The 11,992-nt window shown below is 40.8% G+C and overlaps 1 protein-coding gene across 2 annotated transcripts; it reads left to right on the top strand.

Moving 5' to 3' along the window:
- The first annotated feature begins 646 nt into the window (after positions 1-646).
- SERPINB9 (serpin peptidase inhibitor, clade B (ovalbumin), member 9) lies at positions 647-10,924 on the top strand. Of its 2 annotated transcripts, XM_008580396.1 has the most exons (6): positions 647-815; positions 4,442-4,579; positions 5,337-5,454; positions 6,964-7,106; positions 8,657-8,812; positions 9,367-10,924. In XM_008580396.1, the coding sequence occupies exons 1-6, from the start codon at positions 648-650 to the stop codon at positions 9,769-9,771; spliced, it is 1,128 nt and encodes a 375-aa protein (XP_008578618.1). In that variant the 5' UTR covers position 647; the 3' UTR covers positions 9,772-10,924. The 2 variants fall into 2 exon arrangements, with proteins under 2 accessions (XP_008578618.1, XP_008578619.1); XM_008580397.1 differs by lacking the exon at positions 8,657-8,812.
- Positions 10,925-11,992: the final 1,068 nt, after the last annotated feature.

The following is an 11,992-nucleotide window of genomic DNA, read 5'->3' on the forward strand; positions in this document are numbered from 1 at the left end:
AGGGCTGCTCTGAAGGAGGCAGACGGCCCACTGGGCAGCCACCACAGAGGAAAGTTCCTTGCCTCACAGATGATTTTGCAGTAACTTCAGCCTGTCTCTGGGTGCCATTCAGCATCTCAGTACCTCGTGTCTACCAGCTGAGAGAGGGAGGCCACGGCCTGGTGTGCAACTGACGATCTCACAAGGACTCTTCACAGATGTGTGCAGGAATAAGCAGTGTTGGGGAGGCCAGGCCAGAGAACTAGACATTCATCACTCTGGGTACTGTCCTCCTGCTCCTCAGAGGGGAGGAGCTGGTCCTCATGGGAAGGGATCAGAGGTTACCACGTGCAGCTGTGTCCTCTTTGTATGTATGTGTGTCTCTGTCTGTCTGCCTGTGGGCAAGCTAGTTCTGTTGATTTTCCTGAAGCTCTCAAGCTGGTTTAGTCTGCTGCCACTACCACACTTAGCTAATAACCTTAAAAACTGGGGCTTATTTTTTGGATGGAGAGTGACAGTAAGTGGATTTTCCTCCAACTTAAAATATGTGTGAGCTTTGAGATAAAAACAAAAAGTACCATTCTAAAACTGCCATGGGCTAGGTCATAAACACTCAGGGTGTGCTGAAGCAGCATCAGTCTTTATTCTTTGATTCCAGACCCTGCATCATGGACACTCTTTCTGAAGCAAATGGCACCTTTGCCATCAGCCTTTTAAAGATACTGTGTCAAGACAACCCTTCGCACAACCTGTTTTATTCTCCTGTGAGCATCTCCTCTGCCCTGGCCATGGTCCTCCTGGGAGCAAGGGGAAACACTGCAGCCCAGATGTCCCAGGTAAGCTGACTTGTCATCCAGGAGGGACTGGCTTGCAGCTGCTGTGTTCTGTCACCAGCTTCACTCCAGAACTGCTGATGGAGGGTGGGGCTCAGTGCATGCACACACCATTTCAGGGAGGTGGGGTGGACTAGGGAAGAAGTTGCAAAGGGGAAGGAAGGCAAGGGGTCTCCTCTACGGAATGATTTTTTGGGGGGTAGGGGGAAATTTTCCCAATTAACCTGGAGACAACTCTCAGAATTTTGTCCTGGCACTTTATCTTTGTTTAGAAAAGGATGCTGAAGTTATTTGAAACACAGTTGCTAGGATCTATCTCTTCTTGGAGCAAAAGACTTTTGCTCCAAAACCTTTTGCTGTCAAAACCTAAATAACAGATAGAGAGAGAGGCTTTCTAGAAGAAAATGGTGTTTATTTGACAGTAAGTGTTGCAATGGGAATATGGTGGGCATATTCAGGGAGGTAAAGGAAGACAAGGGTTTTTAAAGGGAAAATGAGAAGAGTTACTTAAGTTATTTTGAGACAATCATCCTTGGCTGCAAGCGCTAAGAACAAGGGCAGCACCAGCCCAAGGTTAGACCAGCATTTGCTGGGCAGATGTCCTTGTAGAAGTATATGCGTGTGTGTGTGTGTGTGTAAGGTTGTGATGGCCTTTGTGCAAAGTTGTGGTTTTTGCAGAGGCTTTGTGCTAGTTCTCATCATCAGGTATATATGCATGAGAACCCTCCCTTCATGGCTTTCCCCAGCTCCATTTGTCAGGTTGACTCAAGTGACTGCCTTTTGATTCTGACAACTTTCACAGTAGCTATCATCATGCACTGGTAAGGAAGGTTAATACCTGTTTCAAATCGTCTCTATACCTACATGCCTTCCTAGCTCAGTAAGGGAATAAATAGAAACAAGCATGTTTAGAAAAAAGAAATGTACTTTAGAAAAAAAGGCATGTAGAAAAAGAGGCATGTACTTGATTACACGTGTATGACTGTGTATGCACTAGTTAAGTCAGTTTAACATTCAGTGAATATCTGGAAATGATTAAGAATTTGTCCTTTTCCCCAGGGTTTACAGAGTGGGCCAGAGAAACATGACTAAGACCAAATCTAAAAGCTTGTGTCGTTAGTGGACCCTACGCACACCTTCATTGCAGGGTGTTAGTCATTGTTGCTTTTTATTTCAATATGACTTTCTTTTCCATTGAGCATCCTTTGAGTAACAATTACTCATTTTAATAATTTCCCAGCACATTGTGTGAGGGAGTGAGGTTTATGTGTAGAGGGAAGTATTTTTTTTTTTTTTTGCTTAAATCTCTATGATACTTTCGTTTTAGGCTCACTTTAAATCCTTACAGGAAGCTTTTCTTTGAGAGCCCCCGACTGTCTGGTTTCTTCATGAGGGGTGATGCTGGGAGTTCCTCACGCCTCCTGCATTCCACTAGATAGTAACAAGGCACCCAGCACGCGACTCACACATGGAGGGAAGCTCTAATAGCAGCAGACATATTTGTAAAAATGATTTGTTTCTCTTTCACTATATAAGTGGTAAGAGCTCATTATAAAAATCTTAAAAGATGGAAGTGGGAAGAAGGGGAAAAGCCCCTATGGACCCATCACACAGAGACCACTGCCTTTCATAATGTAAAGCATTTTCTTCCAGTCCTAGTTTCCTATTTTGCCTTTAAATTTTATACTTTGGTGATCATACCGTATCTTTACTTTTATAAATGTTCTTTCAGTTAACGTGAGGATTCAGTGAGATAATCCCAGTAAAGCAAGTGCTGGATGTCTTAGCCATTAACAGTAATGGTGGGGTCACAGTCCACAGTGACATTGCTTTCAGCTTTCACTGTTGTTCTAGTTCTGACATTTTCTTATCTCTATAAAATGAATTCAGTAGTTTTCTATCTTTTTCTATGTTATAGAACAGTGTGTATTGCATGACAAGTATAAATTTCCTGAATATTAGAAAAAATTCCCTCAAAAGACCATGGGAGCCCTTTTAGAAGTAGTTTTCTGTTATCTTTGGTTGTTTCTTCATTGCTGCTGGTAAAGTCACATTCTTGACTTCCATTTGGTAAGTCGCAATCTACGCTTGGCTGAAAATAATTATACACAGTTTTCATTATTTTAACATTTCCTCTGTATTCATTCCTGTACCGTCTTTTTCATTTATAACTTTCCTTTTGGGTGCTTTCAATTATTTTTTCTTACATTCTCCAGATGTTTGTCTGTTTTGGGTGTGTGCATGTATGTTTTTTTTAAAGAACCAACTCTTGGATTCATTAACCATTTTATATTTTTCTCAAATTCTTTAGGAATTTTTCTGTACCTTTTCTTTTTCTTTCCTTTTTTTTTTTTAAAAAAAAAAAAGATGACTGGTAAGGGGATCTTAACCCTTGGCTTGGTGTGGTCAGCACCATGCTCAGCCAGTGAGCGAACCGGCCGTCCCTATATGGGATCCGAACCCGTGGCCTTGGTGTTATCAGCACCACACTCTCCCGAGTGAGCCACAGGCCGGCCCTTCTGTACCTTTTCTAACATCATGAGTTGAAAGTTTTGTCATTTCATTATTTCCTTGGTAATATTAAAAACTGTTAATGCTATGTTTTTGTTTATCTTGGGCCAAACCCTTTGGTCTGACATATTGCACTTCTATTTCGATTATTTTCTAAATCATCTGTCATATAGTTATTTAGAAGAATATTTTAAATAATTATTTAGACGCATTAGTCATTTAGAAGAGCATTTTAATGGTTCCTTATAAGATTTATATAGAAAAGTGTTTTCAATATTTATTTATTTTTAATTTTTATTTTTTTGGCGGCTGGCTAGTACGGAGATCCGCACCTTTGACCCTGGCATTAGAACACTGACCTCTAATTGGCTGAGCTAACCTCAACAGTTATTTAGAAGACTCATTTCCATGTTGTTGCTGTTCTATTTATAATTATTGATTTCTAGTTTACAACACTGAGGTCAGAGAATATAGCCTGTGTAATTTCTGTATTTCAGAATCAACTGAGACTTTCCTTATGACCTAAAATATAATGCAGTTTTTGAAATAGTAAAGTCGAATTTAAAAAATATCTATGTTGTCTCTCTAGGGTACAATTTTAATAGCTATGGTTTAGTATTATTAGTCATATTGCTAATTTTATACCTTTATTTCCTTCTGAAGGGTCCCATTATGATTGTATTTGTGTCCACTCTTCCTTGCATTTTTAGTGCTTTTAACTGCATTGTGGCTTTTGGGGGGGATAAATTTTAGAAGTAAGTTTTCCTCTATTTAAGGCACATCATCCTTTCCTTGGGATGCTGGATTTTATGATAGTTCCCATCCTGAATCTCTCTTGCCCTTTTCATCTTTTCCTGTTACTCATCTTTAAGCAGGAGAGATCTATTCAGGAAAAATAGCCGAATCTTTTCCTCGCCTGTTTTCTGTCCTCCCTCCCTCTTCTCTCTCCACCCACCTGCCAGTGCCCCTTTCCTAGTGTGCATTAAATACTGTCAAAATAAAAACAACCCCTTTCAAAGGATAATTTTATGAAGTATTTGAGAAAAAAAATTTGCTTGCAAATTTTTATTTTGAAACCAAAGAGCATTATTGATGTTTTTGGTTATTTTTCTCAATAGGTGCTTTCTTTAAACCCAGAGGAAGACGTTCATCAGGGTTTCCAGTCACTCCTCACCGAACTGAACAAACCTGGCACCTGCTACTTGCTTAGAATGGCCAACAGGCTCTTTGGAGAGAAAACTTGTGAATTCCTCTCAGTAAGTCATATCAACCCGAAAATAAAAGTTGTGTTCAAAATCCCTGGTGCTGTAGAGTCCAGGAGAAGACCCTAGAGGAATTTGGAAACTTATGTGAACTATTTTAAAAAAGAACACAATTCTGTAATTATACCTTGCAGTACTTAAAATTTGACTACTTCTGTAGGCTGGCACGTGGCTCACTCGGGAGAGTGTGGTGCTGATAACACCAAGGCCCCGGGCTCAGATCCCATATAGGGATGGCCGGTTAGCTCACTGGGTGATCATGGTGCTGACAACACCAAGTCAAGGGTTAAGATCCCCTTACTGGTCATCTTGTTAAAAAAAATAAATAAATAAAATTTGACTACTTCTGTAGGCTGGCACGTGGCTCACTCGGGAGAGTGTGGTGCTGATAACACCAAGGCCCCGGGCTCAGATCCCATATAGGGATGGCCGGTTAGCTCACTGGGTGATCATGGTGCTGACAACACCAAGTCAAGGGTTAAGATCCCCTTACTGGTCATCTTTTTAAAAAAAATAAATAAATAAAATTTGACTACTTCTATAATTCATTTATTCATCTCTGGTTATTCAGATATGGTTATACATACCTGTTTACAAACCCTGATATTTTAACATCTAGTATACTAAGTGATCACTTTTAGGGGATATGCTCTTTTTAATTTTAAAAAAGGATATAATATGCAGAATTTTGGGAAGCTTGCTGACATTTTATTTAGCAATATAGCCTCACTGAACACTTTTCTCTCCAAAGACATTTAAGAAATCCTGTCTTCAGTTCTACCACGCTGAGCTGGAGCAGCTTTCCTTTGTCAAAGCTGCAGAGGAGTCCAGGAAACATATAAACTCTTGGATCTCAAAAAAGACTGAAGGTCAGAATTATGAGTTCCTTCATCCTCTTCTCCCTCCCCTCCCCCCCTCCCCCCCTCCTCTGGCAACCACTATTCTCTACTTCTACGAGAACCGCTTTTTTCTTTTCTTTTTTAGATTCCACGTATAAGTGATATCATACGGTATTTGTCTCTCTCTGCCTGACTGACTTTACTTACTGATGTTTCAGGTGGTCAGAGTGACCTTGACTGGCTGGGCAAGTGGAATACGTGAACCTTAGTGGACTCACAAAGTCCCGCTCAGACGTTCAGGTTTCTAAAGACACTTAATTTTGTCTATTCTCCCAGGACTAGAGTGGCTAATACAAATAACCTCCAAAGAACCTCATATGACTGATTTCCAGTTTAATAATTTGCATTAAAACATACTTTCGCTGACCTGTAATGTTCACATGTAAGGTGACTGTAACATCACCACGAGAAGGAGATTGATGGACAGATCTTCCCTGAGTCCTACACTTGGGCTGCCTCTTCCTAAATTCTGCGGGACCTCCATCGCCACTGCCTTTACGTGTCGAAGTTTCTTCTGCTTCTTTCACATCTTCCACTTCCTCTCCCTTGATCAGACTTGATAAACCTGTACTTGACTGGTCATCTGCTGACCCCCTCTCCGGGCTGATCATTTCCATATAATGAAAACACCCTCCATTTGGGGTTGAACCCCATTCGTTTCTATTTCAGAGTGATATGTTCCAACTTTGGCCCCCAAGTTCAATGGTGGGTCGGATGTTTGAACTATACTGCTCTGCACTAATTATGCTTAGTACCACCAGGACACTTCTATTTCTACTAATAGAAGAGACAGTGAAGAATGAGAGGTGTTGTTTCCTTAAAGACTAAGCAATTATTTCCACCATTTCTTCTTGGAATCTTTACCGCTTAAGCTCTCTTGAGGCAGTGAATTAGCAGGGATGCTCTTAGCTTGCTGCAAAGGCACCACTTGATATCCAGGGGAAGAAGGGAGTATCTTCGCTTGTTCACATTATATTTTCCAGGGATAGCTGGTGCTTTGTTTAGAAGATCTAACAGTAATATCTCTTCCAGAGGCTTCCAGAAGCACCTCATGTCCTCATTGCCAGTTCTTCCCCCTTTGAGCCCTTCATTCTGGCTGCCTGTGATGCAGTCACAGAACGTTAGCAGTGGGTGTGAGCGTGGAGTGCAAGATCACACACGCCCTTCAACCACACGCGGTAACTGCGGCCCCTCCAGCCCCACTCTCATTTCCTGCTTGGTTTGTTCTCTAACATGCTGTGGAGTTTCTTTCCCTGAGAAACTTAGCAGTCTTTTATCATCCTCATCTTGGTGGATGAGTGAATACCACTCATATGTGTTCTTTTATTTCTGTACATAGCAATCCAAACTCAGCAAATTAGAAATCAGAATGTTTGGTTCTTGACTCATAATCTAAGATCTGCCAATAAGATGCATCATGGTTTATTCATCACATGTTTATAAAAAGCAACTGCATGCAGTCTCTTCCTTTCTCCAAAGATAAGATTCAGGAGTTGTTGCCGGGTAACTCAATCGATGCACAGACCAGGCTGGTCCTTGTCAATGCCATCTACTTCAAAGGAAGGTGGAACGAACAGTTCGACAAAGAATACACAAGGGAAATGCCTTTTAAGATAAACCAGGTGAGGGGAAGCTTTAAAAAATCATGCTAGTCTGATGAAGAAATTGAATGGAAAAGTTTAATTTTGTAAAAGCATAAAAGTTTAAAATAATGTGAAACATATTTCTGAATTAATTTTTAAACTCAGTAGAAAAAATTGAAGGAATAAAAAATATTTGCCGCCTGTAATTTTTTTGCATTTTACTACTGCTCTTACTGCCTCTGAGAATTTCTCATACATTCATTGTTGCCACCTAGTTCTGGAAACTAAAGATTTTCCTTTAAGTCTAAATTGCTTAAATAGAAAGCAAAAAAACCCAGGTGTTAAGGTAATATGATGTGGGGGGAAGAGCAGGGCAGGGTTGAGGGAGAGGATGTGCAAACACATTTCTTTAATTAGGTATTTTAAAAATTAAAATACTCTGTGTGGCTGTGTTATTCTGTACATTTGCAGTCAGAAAAAGAGGGAAGAGCAGGGCAGGGTTGAGGGAGAGGATGTGCAAACACATTTCTTTAATCAGGTATTTTAAAAATTAAAATACTCTGTGTGGCTGTGTTATTCTGTACATTTGCAGTCAGAAATATTAAAGATTTACTTAGCTATTTAAAAAAATTAAAAGAAGTATTGATTTGAGTTGTTTAATTAATTTGCCATTATTAATTTAGTATTTATAGCTCTCTAATGTTAAAACTGAGTGACCTTAGTCTTGACATTGAGGTATAACTTTCATTAAGGCAGGCATTAGAATACTTTGCCAACCCCCCCTCTAAAAAGTACCATTTTAACGCAGTAAGGAAACTTATACAGGTAAACCTCCTCCCTTTTTAAAATAAGGTGTACTTTAAACAACTTTTAAAAAATCAGTTTTCTAGTCGCAAGGGGGGGGAGAACTTTTCTATATTGATTTTAGAAACTATTTCAATTTTTATAATAGTTATATGTCAATTTTTAAAAATGGATTTAATGAATGTAATACTTTAACTTCTGCATGCATATATCTACTTTGTATTTTTTTAAAAATTATTTCCTTACATGAGAATATCTGAATTGGGACAACTGGGTTAAAGTACATGAAGATACATGTGGTTCTCCACTCTCGTTGCCAGGCCGCTTTCTGAGAGGGCATCCCTCCGTATTCCCAGTCACACTGTTTGTTGTGAAACTATAAGTTTCATCCCACTTTATAAAATTTTTTTTCAAATTAAATGGAAATAATTTTTGATTTGATTTCATTTGATCGTATTATTTCCTTAAATATATTTGCTGACCATATTTTAAATAAGGAAAATCTTACTTTCTCCTCTGGAAAATTCAGAGTATCACACATTTTATTTTGCTGAATGAAACATCTGTGCCAGGCTAGCACTGTACCTGCTAACAGCCGATGACTTTCAGTGGTGATAGGAAGCAGCTGGCTGCTAACGTGTGATGGTGAACTGGGGCAGGAGCAGTGTCGCCATCTGTGAGTGCTGAAAACGCTCCTGGAGGCCACTGCGGCTCGTTTGGAAATTTCTATTGCCTCTGTCAATCAGCTGTTTAAAATTCCACGCCGCTCTGCTCATTCTCATCAGGAGGAGCAGAGGCCGGTGCAGATGATGTCCCAGGAGGCCACCTTCAGACTGGCCTACGTCCGCGAGGTGCACGCGCAGGTGCTGGAGCTGCCCTACGAGGGCGGGGAGCTGAGCATGCTCGTGCTGCTCCCAGGCCCGGGCGTGGAGCTGGCCACGGTGAGCTGAGCGGCGGTGGGGCCTTCCGGGGGACAGACCTCAAGCGCCTCTGCCACCTGTCGTGTTGCCCTTCGGGGAGGGTGACGAGGCCGGACCAGCCTGCAGAGCACGGTGCGCAGGCGCCTGGGTCTGGGGCCGCGCCGTGGGGGCAGAGCAGCCGCCGCCCTCCCCCTGCCCGCCTCCCCTGCTATGCCGTCTCGACCCAGGCAGGGTTCCCTCCTGGGGTGGCTCGCACCGACAGCCCTTTCGTTTCCAACCTTTTATTTCTTACCAGCAACGGTTTGCTGTCTTCAAAAATAACCATAGTTAATAATATAATAAAAGCATAGTCGTCTGCGCATTGACACTTGTCAGAATAAAAGATGTCTCAGAAGTTGCTGGGTAAGGAGGGGGACGGCCACAGTCTTCCTGCCTCCAGGCTGCTCGGTGTCTGCCCTGATTGTCCGAGGCGTGCACGTGGGTTAGGAGAGCCACGAGCTTCCTGGCAGAAAAAGGGGACACTGCAGGAGGAGGAAGGGGTGTCTGATTCTGAACGTCTCATTCTGGTCTTTCAGGTGGAAAAAAATCTCACTTTTGAAAAATTCGTAGCCTGGACGGATCCAGACTGTATGGAGAGTACTGAAGTTGAAGTTCTCCTTCCAAGATTTAATCTGCAAGAGAATTACGATATGGAATCTGTGCTTCGGCGTTTGGGAATGGTTGATGCCTTTCAACAGGGCAAGGCTGATTTGTCTGCATTGTCTGCTGAGAGAGACCTGTGTCTGTCCAAGTTTGTGCACAAGAGTTTCGTGGAGGTGAATGAGGAAGGGACGGAGGCCGTGGCGTCTTCTGCCATGCTGGTGGTAGAGTGCTGCATGGAAAATGGGCCCAGGTTCTGCGCTGACCACCCCTTCCTTTTCTTCATCAGGCACAACAGAACCAATAGCCTTCTGTTCTGCGGCAGGTTCTCATCTCCATAAGGGGTGCACTTACAGAGCACTCGAGCATTTCCTTCTTTCAGTGTCCCCAGTCCCCTCCCTACAGCTCCATGAGGGTGGCCCTGGAAAGCCAGTGCAAAGATGAGGGCAGATTCCTCATCATCTGAACGATTTACTTGCCTAATTCCACGATGCTCCACTCAGCTCACCCCATACTGACTACTCATTTATGCTGCCTAATCAAGATCATGGGACAACAGATTGTAATGATTCCCTGTTGTATTTAACATTCAGTCCAAATCCCATGGGATGGCATGCAGAGGCTCCAAATGTATTGCCCATTCATTCCACATGCACCTCATTCTAGTTACACACTCCTTTCTGGCCTTCACCTGACCTTCTCAATAGCAGTACGTGCTGCTAGATATTACTACTATTATATAGTTTTCCTGGTGCTTGGACTTTTAAAAAAGTTTCTTTAATGCACATTTTTATTTTATAATTTTTCCATGTTCACCAATCACCAAGTATGTACTAAACACTGCATTAGGCACTGGGGGTGCAAAGCAGACAAAGTCATGGTCCTTTGACACTTGGTCTTTAATATCTCTGCCCCACTTAGATGGCTTTTGTGACAACCAGGTTGGACTATGTAATGTCTTTAAACTTATCCTGTGAGCCTCTTGTAGGGAATCTCACCTTTCTTGATGTTATCATATTTCTCTACCTCCAATGCTAACAGTAAAAATTTTATTTAACTATTAAAGTTCATTTCAAATGTCATCTTCTTTGGAAACTTCTTCCTTTTCTCCATAACCAGCTGTACATCTTTGAACTTTCATTGCGCACTAAGGGCACTTCTCTTATGGTAGTTGTTTTATTTATTAATCTTCTGTTTTCTTAGATGGTCCTCCAACTAGGCCTTAAGTTCATCAAGGGTTGGGATGATATCTTACATATCTGTGGGTGACTTAAAGTGTGATGATAAGTGCTTTGATCATATGAGAGCTCTGTAATTTTCTTAATGGCTAGATATCACCAACTTTATTGTGTTTCTTTTTTAGAAATTTTTTTTATTGAGGTGACAGTCACGTAATATAAAATTATCTATTTTAAAGTGTATAATAGTTCAGTGCATTTTGTATGTTAACAACATCGTTCAACCACCACCTATATCTATTTCTAAAAAAATTTCATCACCCCAAAAAGAAGCTTCCTACGCCTTAAGCAGTTACTCCCCATTCCCTTCTCCTTCCAGACACGGGCAACCACCAGTCTGCTTTCTGTCTCTATGGATTTATCTATTCTGGATATTTCATATAAACGGAATCATATAATATGTGACCTTTTGTGTCTGGCTTCTTTCCTTTGGTATAATGTTTTCTAGGTTCATTCATGTTGTAGCATGTGTCAGTTCTTTATTCCTTTTTATGGCCGAATAGTATTCCATTGTATGGATATGGCACAGTTTTTTTATCTACTCACCCATTCATGGGCATTTGGGATGTTTCCCCCTTTTGGCTATGTGTGAATAGTGCTGCTGTGAATATGCCTGTACATGTATTTGTTGGAATACCTGTTTTCCATTCTTCTGGATATATACCTAAGAGTGGAGTTGTTAGGTCATATGGTAATTCTATGTTTCACTTTTTGAGGAACCACCGAACTGTTTTCCACAGCAGCTGGACTATGTGACTTTCCAACCAGCAATGTATGAGAGTTCAAATCTTTCTCCACATCCTCAGCAACACTTATTTTCCTTTTCCTTTTCTTTTTTATTAAGAAAATTATGCCCATACTAATGGGAGTGAAGTGGTGTCTCACTGTGTTTTTGACTTTCATTTTCCCAATGACTGATGACATTGAGCATGTTTTCATGTGCTTATTGGCCATTTGTATATTTTCTTGGATGAAGACCTTTAATAAACATTTTTACAATTTTTAATTGGGTTGTTTGTCTTTTTGTTACTAGGTTAAGAGTTATTTGTATATATTGGATAATAGACCCCTATCATATAAATGATTTACAAATGTTTTCTCCCATTCTTTAGGTGTCTTCTCACTTTCTGGATTATGCTCTTTGATGCACCGAAGTTTTAATTTCAATGACATCCGGTTTATTTTTGTTTTTGTTGTTTACACTTTTGGTATCATATCTGAGAATCCATTGCTAAATGCAAGGTCTTGAGGATTCACCCCTATTTTTTCTTCTAAGACTTTTATGGTTTTAACTCTTATATTTAGGTCGTTGATCCATTTTGAG

This window comes from Galeopterus variegatus, unplaced genomic scaffold (genome assembly GCF_000696425.1).
Source record: "Galeopterus variegatus unplaced genomic scaffold, G_variegatus-3.0.2 Scaffold2077, whole genome shotgun sequence".
Classification (NCBI taxonomy): domain Eukaryota; kingdom Metazoa; phylum Chordata; class Mammalia; order Dermoptera; family Cynocephalidae; genus Galeopterus; species Galeopterus variegatus.

Excerpts from the sequence above, each read along its gene's own strand:
- SERPINB9 (XM_008580396.1), top strand. The coding sequence starts at position 648 with ATGGACACTCTTTCTGAAGCAAATGGCACCTTTGCCATCAGCCTTTTA. Across the intron at positions 7,107-8,656 it reads TGCCTTTTAAGATAAACCAG|GAGGAGCAGAGGCCGGTGCA; the intron begins GTGAGGGGAAGC and ends CATTCTCATCAG. Across the intron at positions 8,813-9,366 it reads CGGGCGTGGAGCTGGCCACG|GTGGAAAAAAATCTCACTTT; the intron begins GTGAGCTGAGCG and ends CTGGTCTTTCAG.